Raw genomic sequence first — 14,236 nt, 5'->3', positions numbered from 1 at the left:
CTTATTTGAAGGAGAATTTAGTTGAGAGCAAACATCACAAGCTTGCCCGAAGTTTAAGAAGTGGACCCTCTGACCATGATCTCAAACCTAATGCTGCCACTAGAGATCAGTTAAATGTAAGTTAATGTTGTTTCTTATGTGCATTTTATAACTTTCATTGTTAGTGATTTTTTACAGAGATTTTAATAATTTAAAGTGTTGCTTATATATGTTTTCTCTTAAGTGTAATTTTAATATCATGACCTGTTTAAGCTTTTTCAGTTTCTCTTTTATTTTTCCTCTGCCTCCCAGATCATTTTCAAAGGTCCATTACATTGGTACAATTACAATTACAATGGACCGTAGTTGGTTCTTTCTCTTAAAAATATTCCTGAATATTTTTGCCACTTCATGAAAAAAATAGGACTTATTGCTTTATTTTTGGCAAGTTGTTCTGAAGTAAGCAGTACTTTTTTTTTTTTTTAAGGATTTTTCAAGACAAATGGGGTTAAGTGGCTTGCCCAAGGCCACACAGCTAGGTAATTATTAAGTGTCTGAGTCCAGATTTGAATCCAGGTACTCCTGACTCCAGGGCCAGTGCTTTATCCACTGTGCCGCCTAGCCGCACCAGCAGTACTCTTTCAAGTAAATGAGTAAAGACTGTGAGAAGCCTTTAAAAACCAGAGCATTTAGTCCAAGCAAGCTAAAATCAGGGACTAACAGTACTATTTATCTTATTCATAAACTTTGTGAAACCAAAGAGACATTTTGATGTAGTTAGTTACTACTACCTGACTGCATGGAGTCAGGTTTGCATCTACCTCCCTTACCTACCTTTGGGTTAGCCATTTCACCTCTTTAGACTTTAGTTTGCTAATACGAAAATGTGGTTGAACCAGATAATCTCCAAGGTTCCTTTTAGCTCTATAGTTATTTATCTTAAGTCTCTGATTCTTTTAAATGTGAGGGACATATTTAAATCTAAGATACTTGTATATCTTCCTTATTTTGGAAAGTATTCATTCAAATAATTTATCATTAAGTTAAAAAAATGGAATTTAGCTTTTAACAAATTAAATAAATTTTCATTATTTTTAATAGATCATTGTAAGTTATCCACCAACAAAGCAGCTTACATATGAAGAACAAGATCTGGTTTGGAAGTTTAGATATTACCTCACTAATCAAGAAAAGGTAAGCTGCATGTTTGTTTCTTTTTTTTTCTTTTTTTTTAGGTTTTTGGCAAGGCAAATGGGGTTAAGTGGCTTGCCCAAGACCACACAGCTAGGTAATTATTAAGTGTCTGAGACCGGATTTGAACCCAGGTATTCCTGACTCCAAGCTGGTGCTTTATCCACTACGCCACCTAGCCGCCCCCATGTTTGTTTCTTTATCAAGTTATATTAAAATTCTTAAAATTTCTGTGAAATACCCAGTTTCTCATAAAGCAAAATCTAAATTCAGTGTTCTAACTATTTAGTTATATTAAAGTTGCACTTTATATAAAGTTAAGTATTAATAATTAAGAACTGACTTCTTAAGAAAGAGTTTAAAGAATGGGTTCAATAACTATTCATACTAATAAATTTTTTTTAGAAAGATTTTATTTATTTTGAGTTTTACTATCCCCCCATTCTTGCTTCACTCCCCCCCCCACCTCCCACAGTAGTCTTTACATTGTTTCCATGATATACATTGATCTCAGTTGAATGTGATGGGATGGAAATCATATCCTTAAGAAATAAAAATAAAGTATGAGAGATAGCAAAATTACATAATAAAATAACATTTTTACCCCCCTTAATTGAAGGTAATAGTCTTTGGCCTTTGTTCAAACTCCACAATTCTTTGTCTGGATACAGATGGTATTCTCCATTGCAGATAGCCCATAATTGTCCCTGGTTGTTGCACTGATGGAATGAGCAAGTTCATCAAGGTTGTTGCTGTTAGGGTGTACAGTGTTTTTTCTGGTTCTGCTCATCTTGCTCAGCATCATGCAAATCCTTCCAGGCTTTCCTGAATTCCCATCCCTCCTGGTTTCTTTTTTTTTTTTTTGCAAGGCAAACGGGGTTAAGTGGCTTGCCCAAGGCCACACAGCTAGGTAATTATTTTATTTATTTATTTTTTATTTATTTTCATTCATTCATTCATTCAGCTAGGTAATTATTTTTATTTATTTTTTATTTGTTCATTCATTCATTCATTCATTCATTCATTCATTTTTAGGTTTTTGCAAGGGAAATGGGGTTAAGTAGCTTGCCCAAGGCCACACAGCTAGGCAATTATTAAGTGTCTGAGACCGGATTTGAACTCAGGTACTCCTGACTCCAGGGTTGGTGCTTTATCCACTGCGCCACCCAGCCACCCCACAGCTAGGTAATTATTAAGTGTCTGAGACTGGATTTGAACCCAGGTGCCCTCCTGGTTTCTAATAGAACAATAGCGTTCCATGAAATACATATAGCACAGTTTGTTAAGCTATTCCCCAATTGAAGGACATTCACTCAATTTCCAATTCTTTGCCTCCACATATGGGACTGCTATGAATATTTTTGTACAAGTGATGTTTTTACCCCTTTTCATAATCTCTTCAGGGTATATACCCAGTTGTGGTATTGCTGGATTGAAGGGTAAGCACATAATTTCAAATTGCTCTCTAGAAAGGTTGAATGAGTTCACAGCTCCACTAACAATGTACTTACTAATAAAAATACTAATAAATATGCACTCCCTTTTCTACTAGCTCTTTCTCTTTATATTTCTATTTTCCCTGAAAACCAGATCCTACCTTGAAAATAGGCCCTCTTTTCCAATTTTTGACTTGATGATCTTATCTTTTCTCATGGATTCAATCATCTTTATGCTAAATAATTCTCAGAAATGCTTATCCTAACCTTCCTACTGACCTCTAAAGTCACATCTTCACCTAAAACAGGTCTTTCTAAATGGATACCCTGTAGACTTCTTACACTCAGTTTGTCCAATAGTGAACTCAGTATTTTTTTCCTCAAAAGTCTCCTACCTTCCAAACTTCCTAGTATCATTCTTGACTCTCACTCTTGTCCCCTTTATCCGACTTACCAATTTGCTTGGACTAGGCTTTGGTTGGTCTGTCTGTCACAGGTCTCTCTCCACTTCAGTCTGTCCTCCACACCACTTTCAGAGTGATTCTTCCTTAATTTCGGATTTGATAAGTCATCCTCTCCTACATAATAAACCCCAGTGACTGACCCATAGAATCAAATATAAAACCCTCTGTTTGATGTTCAAAACCCTTTATAAATTGTCCTATTAACAGCAACCCCCCCTCCCAACAGTCCAGACTTCTCATACCTTACATATCTTTTCTCCTTCCCCTCCTACTGTACTACATATTTTTTTATTCAGTGACACTCTCCTTCATACTGTTCCTTGAATAAGATATTTCATCGCTAAACTGAGGTTATTTTCACTGGCTGTCCTCCATGTCTGTTCTCCCTCTTTATCTTTGCCTCCTAAGTTCCCTGTCCTTCAGATCTCAGGAAGTTTTTCCTGATCCTTCTTAATTCCAGTACCTACTTTGGTTGATTATTTCTGATTTAACCAGTATGTATAGCATATTTGTACATAGTGTACTTGCATGTTGTCTCTCACATTACATTCTGAGATCTTCAAAAGTAAAGATGATCTTTTTTTTTTTTTGGCAACTCCAGAGCTTATCACAATGCCTAGGATATATAGTGGGCACTTAATTAAATATTTGTTGACTGACTAAAATTATCTTTGATTTTATAGCCAGTTCTATTTATTCAACCTGCTTTCTACCTTTCTTGTTTTTCCCTTGTTTCACTTTTACTGTAATTATGTTAAATAACATATAGAGTTTGTTCAAACTATTATAATAGCCTCTTGACTAGTTCCCCTCTCTTTGGTCTCCTTTTATGCTTTAATTAATCTTTCTGATTATAGGTTTGTGTTTAGTAATCTAACAAGGCTCCCATTTTGAGCCCTCCTTTTGTTAGTTAAAGGGTAATCAGTAGCTTTTTGGGGAACTTCAATGCTAATAGCAGTTCTCTTAAAATTTATGGGGCACAGGTGTTGGATTGGGTTTGAGTTGAAATATACTTTGAATTAATGATTCTAGTCAAAATACTTGTATATTCTTCTCATCTCTATTCTGGGCCCATTTTATATTTAGGTTGTTTCAGACCTTAGACAAGTCCCTGATTCTTTTTTAACTGAGGCTTTGTTTTCTTTCTTTTTCTTTTAATTTTATTTATTAAGGCAATGGGGTTAAGTGACTTGCACAAGGTCACACAGGTAATTATTAAGTGTTTGAGGCTGTATTTAAATTCAGGGGTCCTCATGACTCCAAGGCTGGTGCTCTCTCTATCCACTCTGCAACTTAGCTACCCCTGAGGCTTTGTTTTTGAACTTCAGAGGAAGGACAAGCATTTTACAGCTGTCCGATTAGGTATGAGGACTTTCAGATGTGGTCAAGCAGCAAGAGATAGAAAAAGAAATCCATTTAAAAAATTGTAGATGATATAAAATACTTGGAAATCCATCTGTCAAGGCAAACTTAACTGTATGGACACAACTATAAAACACTTGGTACACAAAGTCAGATCTAAAAAAACTGGAAAAATATTATTTGCTCATATGTAGTCTTAGCTAATATAATTAAAATGAAAATTTTATCTAAATAAATCTGTATATTCAGGACCATACCAATCAAAGTATCAAAAAGTTATTTTATAGAGCTAGAAAAAGTAATAAAATTCACTTGGAAGAATAAAAATTCAAGTGTACCACAGGAATCAATGGGGAAAAAATGCAAAAGAACATAGTCTGGCTGTACCAGATCTCAAACTGTATTATAAAGCAGTAATTATTAAAGCAAACTTACTAAAGAGTTTGGTGGATCAGTGGAATAGATTGGCCATAAATTTCATTATAGTAAATGACCATAATAATCTATATATGATAAACCCAAAGAGCCAAGCTTTTGAAGCAAAAACTCTTTTTTTTTGACAAAAATTACTGGGAAAACTGGAAAACAGTATGGTAGAAACTAAATATAAACTAACGTCTCACACCATATACCAAGATAAAATCAAAATGGGTACAAAATTTACACATAAAGGGTGGTACCATCAGCAAATTAAAAGCGTGAATTAGTTTATCTGTTGGATTATGAATAAGGAAGAATTTAGGACTAAAGAAGAAATAGAGAGAATTACAAAATGTTAAACAGATAATTTGATTATATAAAATTAAATTTTTTTTTCACAAAACCAATACAACCAAAATTATAAGGAAAGCAAAAAACTGGGAAAAAATTTTTGCAACAGTTATCTTTGATAAAGACCTGATTTCTCAAATATAGAGAACTGAGTCAAGTTTATAAAAATACAGGCCATTCTCCAGTTAATAAATGATCAAAGTATATGAACAATAGAAATCAAAGCTATCTATAGTCACATGAAAAATGCTCTCAATCACTTTTTTTTTTTTGTAAGGCAAACGGGGTTAAGTGGCTTGCCTAAGGCCACACAGCTAGGTAATTATTAAGTGTCTGAGACCAGATTTGAACCCAGGTACTCCTGACTCCCAAGGCTGGTGCTTTATCCACTGCGCCACCTAGCCACCCCTTCTCAATCACTGTTGATCAGAGGAATTCAAATTAAACACTCTGAATTACCACCTTCACACTATCAGAGAGGCTAAAATGACAAAAAAAAGGAAAATTTTGGATGTTGGAGGAGATATGGGAAAACTGTGACTAATGCCCTCTTGGTGGAGTTGCAAAGTGATTCTGCCATGCTGGAGAGCAGGCTATAAAATCCAAAGTATTATACCCTTTGACCCAACAGTACCCCCACCCTGTATATCTACATCTATATCTATCCCAAGAACATCCAAAGAAAGGGAAAATGACCTATTTGTGCAAAAAAAATTTTTAGATGCTTTTTGTGGTGATTAAGAATTGGAAATCAGAGGAATGCCAATCAGGGAATGGTTAAACAAACTGTCATATATGATTGCAGTGGAATATTGTGTGAATGACAACTATTCTCAGCAATACAATTATCTAAGATAATTCCAAAGGACCCATTATGAAGCTTATTATCTACCTCAAGAGAGAACTGATATTGATTAAATAAAAATTGAAGCATGCTTTTTTTCACTTTAACTTTTTCCCTTTATTTCAATCTTGTACAAAATGACTAATATAGAAATGGTTTACATAATTGAACATGCTATATTTATTGCTTACCCTTTCAGGGAGGGTAATAGGACAGGAAGGAAGGGAATGATAGAATTTGGAACTCAAAACTTTTTTAAAAATGTTAAAAAATTAAAATAAAAACAAATTCATAGAACAGAATTACAGTACATAACTGCCACATACAGAGTCTTACAAAAAGATGTGTTTGTTTTAAACAAGTAGTCATTTCTTACTGAAATTCAGTTATATCCAGAAATATGAGAAATAAATGTTCCAAGTGATAGAAAGTGTGTTATATCTTTTATTTAACCAGTTTTTTTCCCTCGTATTTTGGAAAGATGGGCAATGAAACTTAAAGTCTCAGGACATAGTATGGGATTCTTATGATGATAAATACAGAATGAACTATATTTTCTAATGCTCTAGATACCGTTTTGAGTAAGCTAAATAAATATTGGCCTTGAACTGTCCAGAAGAATTATTTATATAGCCATATTTTATATTTTGATAGTTTAAAATGAGTTTTTTTTAAAACATTCTCTCTCATTATTTTTTCCCTTTGCTTCTCCCTCACCCTCCCTTCTCTCTCCAGTGTCCCTCCTTCTCCTCTTTTCCTATCCATTCTTCATCTCTCTGTTTCTTCCTCTCCATCTTTCTCTAACTCCACTTCCCACTCCTTCCCTCCTTTTCCCTGTCCCTCTTTCTCCCCTCCTCTTATTTCTTGCTCTTTTTTTGTAGTCCCAAGTTCTTATATTGTGAGACTTAAGACATCTAGTGTTCAACCACTGAAGTGAAATAATTTATTTTAGGGAGAAAAAAACAACCCATTCATTTCTTGGTTGTTGTATTTCAGCATCTATTGAGATAATCATGTTATTTCTGTTGGTTTTATTATTGATATGTTCGATTTTGTTGGATGTTTTCCTAATATTAAACCATTCCTGCCTATCTGGTATAAACCCTACCTGATCATGGTGTAATGGTCATTTCTTAGGAGAAATTTTAGTTTGGAAAACAAATTCTTAGTGATTTATCTTTCAGTAAAATTACTTTCCTGTTAAACTTTAGATCTCCATGTATTTTGTTTTTTTTTCAAGATAATCTGACTTTTTGAATGCAGAATGACTAAAGATCATGTTTTTTAGTGTGTGCTCTAATAACATATTTGCTACTCTATTATTGGTATTGTTTCCCATTAAAATACCTTTGAGGAACCATCAACCTCCATCAAAAATAGTTTCATTCCTGTCCATAAATATTTTAAAAATAAATTGTTATTGATAATTTTTAAAATCACCTACCCTACTCTACTGCTAGGAAATCATCAAAAAAAAAAGAAAAGAAAAAAGGAGAAAAAAAGAGTTCAGCCAAATTAACCAATATATTTAAAAGAAAAAATTATAGAGCACTGGACCCAGAGTCAGGAAGACCTAAATTCAAGTGTGACCTCAGACATTTACTAACTATTTCCCTGCTTGTCTCAGATACCTCATCTGTAAAATGAGTTGGAAAAGGAAAGGGTAAACCACTTTAGTATTTACCAATAAAATCCCAAATGATGTTTAGAAAAGTTAGACAAAACTGAAATAATTGAACCAAAGCAACAATTCCTTATCTGCTTCTATAAAGAAGTGGGGGGGGGGGGCTAGGTGGTACAGTGGATAAAGCACCAGCCCTGGAGTCAGGAGTACCTGGGTTCAAATCCGGTCTCAGACACTTAATAATTACCTAGCTGTGTGGCCTTGGGCAAGCCGCTTAACCCCATTGCCTAGCAAAAACCTAAAAAGAAAAAAGTGGGAGTAGAAGCCTCCTCATATTTCTTGGAGCCAAGCTTGGTCCTTATAAATTCCTAGGATTCAATTTTGATTTATCTTTATACTTGTTTCACTTATAGTCATTATTCATATTGTTTTCATGATTGTGTTTATTCCTATCCAGTAAAGTTAACAAATATTTATTAATCATTTACTTTGTGCAAAGTGCTATACTAGTAGGCACAGGGAGTATAAGTACAAGCTGAAGGAAAAATACCCTTAAAGATTTATGTTCTAAAAACAGAAGATATTACATAAGAGAAAGCTGGAAGGAACCTGGAGGGCGAGAGGAAGGAAGGTACCTAGCATGGTGTTTTATAGAGAAAGTCCAGGAGAGTTAGCAGTACAGCTTGGAGAGATTTTCTTCTGGCTGGCCTGATCATCCTTCTTAAAAGGAGGTTTTGGGAAGAACCAGCCAATCAGAAGGAGAGACCATAGAGGCAGATTGTATTTATGGTGTGTAAAATCCATGAGGAGAACATACTTTCAGAGTTTTCTGCAGCTTTATAGAGTACGTCTGGGAAAGTCGAGTGCAACCTTAGAAGGGACTGCTTTTTTAGTCACAATATTCATTGTTTCTCATGGAATAATAATTTTCTATTTCATTCATGTACCTCAACATGTTAAGTCATTACTTAATCAGTGCTGCCCATAAATCCTTTTTTTTAAAAAAGTTATTTATTTAAGGCAATGGGGTTAAGTGATTTGCCCAACATCACACAGCTAGGTAATTATTAATTATCTGAGCCCAGATTTGAACTTAGAGCCTCCTGATTCTAGGGCTGGTGCTCTATCTACTGTGCCACCAAGCTGCCCCATAAATTCCTTTTTTTTTTTTTTTTGCAAGGCCAATGGGGTTAAGCGGCTTGCCCAAGGCCACACAGCTAGGTAATTATTAAGTGTCTGAGACCGGATTTGAACCCAGGTACTCCTGACTCCAAGGCCGGTGCTTTATTCACTATGCCCCCCTCCCATAAATCCTTAATAGAACATCTAGGAAGTTTTCTTTAGATCTTTTAATTTGGCTGATGTACTATCCAGATCAGCACTCAGGCTCTCTGTTAATTTTTGCTTTAATACGTGATTTGCCCTTTCAAGCCATATATGTCCTAGGTGACATGTTTTTCCACAACATATTATATGTTGGTAATGTTGGTGATGTGCTTCAACCCATTTATAGTCACCATATATGTATTATCTATTGAGTATTGTTTTGAGCTTGTGATATTCCACAATTCACAGCCTTATATCATTATGGAAAAATAGTGTTAAAAAATGTGATTTTTGTAATCGGAATAGTTTGGGATTATTAAAAGAATTGCACACTTTACCAGATACAATTGAGCCTGGCTTCTTTCTCCTTATTCAGTCCTAGCCAGATTTTTGTGAGTTTATACTATATATGGAAGTGTTCCAAGGGTTCAATGCTGCTTTACCTGTCCTACTTTATCATCAACTAAGCAGGAGGCATTATCCCTTTATTTGACTTTTTTTATATAGATTTTAATCCTTTTGAATGGAACTGAATTTATTGAGTTCATCTTGTATTACTTAATACAGTACAGGCATTGTATTGAAGTTTGATGCAATCATTGCATTATCTTCAAAATTGGAACATTTGAAATATAGCAAATTCTACAAGAAATTACAGAACTAAGGATTGGGAAGGACCTACTCTAGAGTAAAATATCTCTTCTATAATAGCTCTGCCAAGTCTTTATTCAACCTTCATCTGTTGACCTCTAGTAAGGGAGAATCCCACTACCTCCAATAAGGTCTGTTTCTCTTTTGAACTGCCCCATTTTGGGGGGGATTTTTCCTAATTACAAACTTAGATTTCTTACTCCTCAGCTTCTACTTGTTGTTTGTAGAGGCTAAGCAGAATGAATCGTGTTCCTCTTCTGCCAGGCAACTCTTGAATACTTAAATAGCTTTTGTCATGTTCTTCCTTTTCTCATACATGGATTCCCATTATTCGCTTCTCTGTTTTGCATTCCTAACTCCCTCAGTTCCTCTGTGAATTTGAGACTCTTCCCCTGGCCACACTGGATCACCTTTCAAAAGTGAAGCACCCAGAAATGAACATAGTACTCCAGATGTGGTCTGATAAGGACCAATTTTCAGTGTAACAATTCACTTGCCTATTCCTTTAAACCATGACATTTTTAATGTAGCCTAAAGTCACATTAGCATTTTTGACTACTCTATAACTATTTTAATTTATGTTTAGCTGATTTTTAAAGGAACTCCTATCAAACCATGCATTATTTGTGCTATTCCTTTTTTTGTATTTGTGAAGCTCACGTTTTTCAAACCAATGATTAAGGTTTTACATTTATTATGGATAAATTATATCATTATATTTGGTTCAGTATTCTAGCCTGATAAGATAATTGTTTTGGTTTCTGAATTTGTTATCCATGTGTTAGATTTCTATTCCAGCTTCATGACATGCGCAAATAATTTTTGCCTTCCTACAAGTCATTGGTAAAAATACCAGACTGAAGTACCAAATATATCTAGAGATGGGTCTCTACTAGAGACCTCTTTGTGAGATGATAATCAGGCACCAGTGATCACTCTTTGAATTCATCCATTGAATTACTTCTGAATTCAAATAACTTATATGATTTAGAACTGAAGGGATCTTGAAGACCACTGAGTCCAATACCTTTATTTTCCAAATGAAGTACCTGAGACACAAAGAAGTAAAATGATTTGTCCAGGGTCAAACAGCTAGGACTGACTTAGGAAGAATTTGAACTCACTTCTTTCTAACTATATATCTAGTACATTATCAACTGTAGCACCTTGTCTAGTCCACCTCTATTTTTTCCGTAAGAATAACTGTGAGAATAATCTGGGTAAATTATATGTCTGTTTGTACTTATAGTTTAGCAGAAAAGAAATGGAGTCCCTGTTCTTGATGACACATGCTGTCTCTTTGTGAACACTAATTCTTTTTGAAATATTTATTTAATAATTTATAGTAAAATTTTGCCAAGAATTAAAACCATGCTTGTAAATTCACAGAGTCTTCTCTTCCTCCTCTCCCTTCTACCTCTTTTTGTGGTGGATGGATGGAATTCCATTTCTGTAGTCCTCGCTTTCTCAGAATCTTTAAGAGATCCTAAGACAACAATTTCGACTGATTACCCAATAATCTTTCATGTATGGGCTTGCTGGTTGGAATTTGTTGAAAGGGACCTGCATGTATGCTTGCTTTCTATTACTTTACTTTGTTTCAAGTCTGAAACAGTCGTTTTGTTCTGTTCTTTATAAAAAAAAAAAAGCAAAATTAGATTTGAGTACTTCTGCCTCTTCTAACATTCATTAATGAAATAAGCCTTCTAATTGTACTCTGAAGTACATTCTTCCTGAAGAAGGGAGGTATTCCCCTTAAGCTAATATATGAATCTTTTTATGCCTTAATATTAATAGAATTTATATCCGTATGGTTAAATCTAAATCTGTATATTGCATGCTTCATGCTTGCATGAGAGACACCATGTTGGAGAATAGTCTTTTAGTTCAGTTTTCACAACCAAACACACCAACAAATCAATGGAAATACTGTTTTTTTTCTAAATTTTCAGTCATTTTTGTGTCTGAAAGATGAATTTTACAAGCAAATTGTTTGTAAAAGTCTGCCTGTCGCCTTTTTATATTTTTATCATAAATATTCTCATTGTATAAATATTATTCTGATAAACATTTTATGGGGATGAGTAAAAATAGTGGGTTTTTTTATTTGTTTTTGCCAGTTTAGTATCTTGCTCTCTTTCAGTTATCTTAAAAATAGATTGAGGGCATCTAGGTGACATCATGGATAGAGCTCCAGTCCTGGAGTCAGTTGTATCTGTGTTCAAATCTGTCATCAGACCTTGACATTTACTAGCTATATGATCTTAGCAGAGGACACTTAACCCCAGTTACCTAGCCAAAAAAAAAAAAATAGATCTCTTTGTGTTTTCAATATTATTCTGCTTTTATCATGAATTTTTTTTTCTGTTTGTACTTGTTCTGGTTCAGATTAAGATGAATTGAGAAAAAGTTTTCACAACAGAAAGTACAAACAAAACTACATAGACACTATGCAGTTTGCAGGGACCTGTTTCTATTTGAGTTTGATACCATCGTGTTAAGGAATTAAAATCTACTTTATGTAATGGAAAAAGTACTTCTTTTTACCCTTTCTGGCCTCTCCTTTCTCTCCCATTACTTTTTTGTTTTTATGTTTTGCAAGGCAATGGAGTTAAGTGACTTTCCCAAGGCCACACAACTAAGAAATTATTAAGTGTCTGAGGCTAGATTTGAACCCAGATCGTCCTGACTCCAAGGCCTGCACCACCTAGCTGCCTTCCCAATGACATTTAGATAAAAAAAGATGAAATGTTTTGAATGCTTGTATCCTCCTACAGACCATAGTGGCTTGCACATAATAAACCCTTAAATCAGTATTTGTTGTATGAGACGTTATTTTATAAGCACTTCAGATCAATAAATGAGGATTGGAAGTTGGTTATTCAAGCTGGGAGTTTTAGCAGTTTTCCACAAATTGGTAAACATTACCACAAACATTTTCCTGCCTTAAATATACACACAAGCTTTGTTATGGTCATCTGATCTTGAGTTGAGTTATAATATAGGTATAGTTCCATTTTTTTGACTTTTTTTTTTCAGGAAAAGGGGGATTCCTAGTATTGTATTGGGTACTTAGCATGATCTGGTTTAGGTTTTGGTGGTTGTTGCTGTTCTTTGTTCTTGAAGAAGATCATCACCTCAGGGAGGTGATGCCTTGACAAGCAAGTGAATTGGATTTGAATGGGGGGTACTGTGCTAAGTTATCAACCTCACTTTCTCCTTCAGAGCCATCTGGGTCCAGTGGCTAGATATGAATCAGGATGACTTGAGATGGTATTAATTATGTGACCTTGGGCAAATTTGGTTTTAGATATGATTTTTCCCGAGGGCATATTACTAGAGTTCAGCAATATTTAATTGTTTCAGTCATTTCCAGCTCTTTGAGACCTCATTTGGGATTTTCTTGACAAAACTACTGGAATGGTTTGCATTTTCCTTCTCCAGCTCCCTTTATAGATGTGGAAACTGAGACAAACAAGATCAAGTGACTTGCTCAGGGTCACTTGGCTTGTAAGTGTCTGAATCAGAATTTGAATTCAGATCTTTCTGACCTAGATCTAGAAACTACTATGCCATCTAGAACCCAAGGTAGAGCTAGGACAGAGAGACTTTGAGTTAATTTGGGGTTATGTTTTAATTTGAGATATTTAATTCAGTTCATAAATTCTTTTTTTTTTTCCAGGGACTATGGATATTAGATGATTTGAAGGAGCAAGCATTTCCAGCTATGGAAATGGACTTAAGTGACTTGCTCAAGGTCACACAGCTCAGCAATTATTAAGTGTCAGAGGCCACATTTGAATTCAGGTTCTCCTGACTCCAGGGCTGATGTTATAGCTACTGTACATGTGGGTCTTTTCAAGAAAGGCTATTTATAGGAAATGGTGCCAGAAGTAATCTTTTTTTTTTTTTGGAAGCAATTTGGATTAAATGACTTGCCAAGGGTTACATGGCTAGTAATTGTCTGAAATCAAATTTGAACTCAGGTCCTTCTGATTCTGGGGCTGCTGCTCTATCCATTGTGGCACCTACTTGCCATTGAAATAAATCTTGAGGGAAACTAAGGGTTCTAAGAGGTAGCTTATCAGAAAGGAGTGAGTACATTTCAAGAAAGAGAAATTGACTGCAGTCATGGAGGCAGGAGATGTAATTCTGAGTTTCTGGAACAGCAGGTAGGTCAGTTGTATTAGAACATGGAGGCAAGAAGCAAAAATTGTATGGAAATGTATGCTGCCAGCAGATTATGAAGGATTTTACTTGTCAAACTGTAAAACTCTTAAATCTTAAGTAGAAGTAATCCCACAAGCATTTTGAAAATAGTAACCAGAGCATTATTATCATGGATTGGGTAAGTGACTAGAACATAAAAAGTTCTTTCTGGGGAAGAGAATAAGAGATGAATAATTACATTTAAGGAAGCAAATATTTATCAGTGTTTACTCCTTACAAGGTACCATGCTAATATAAACTGTGTAGGTTTACATTTAAAGCCTGACAGTTGATCTAAACAGTCTGATTTTTTTCTTTCTCTAATTCAAGAGCTCTTAACTTTTTTGTGTGTATCATGGATCTCTCTGGCAGTCTGAGG

General features: G+C 34.8%; 1 protein-coding gene across 2 annotated transcripts in view; it reads left to right on the top strand.

The window, feature by feature from the left end:
* The window catches only part of PIK3C3 (phosphatidylinositol 3-kinase catalytic subunit type 3), a 227,165-nt gene that overhangs the window by 29,798 nt on the left and 183,131 nt on the right, over positions 1–14,236 (top strand). For both annotated transcript variants that reach the window (XM_074208286.1, XM_074208287.1), the window contains exons 8-9: positions 12–116; positions 1,081–1,173. In XM_074208286.1, the coding sequence (XP_074064387.1) occupies positions 12–116; positions 1,081–1,173 (198 nt within the window). The remainder of the gene's footprint in view (positions 1–11; positions 117–1,080; positions 1,174–14,236) is intronic.

The sequence above is a fragment of the Macrotis lagotis genome, chromosome X, assembly GCF_037893015.1.
Source record: "Macrotis lagotis isolate mMagLag1 chromosome X, bilby.v1.9.chrom.fasta, whole genome shotgun sequence".
Classification (NCBI taxonomy): Eukaryota; Metazoa; Chordata; class Mammalia; order Peramelemorphia; family Peramelidae; genus Macrotis; species Macrotis lagotis.
The sequence above is the reverse complement of the archived record's forward strand: the minus strand, read 5'-3'. Positions and strand labels throughout refer to the sequence as shown.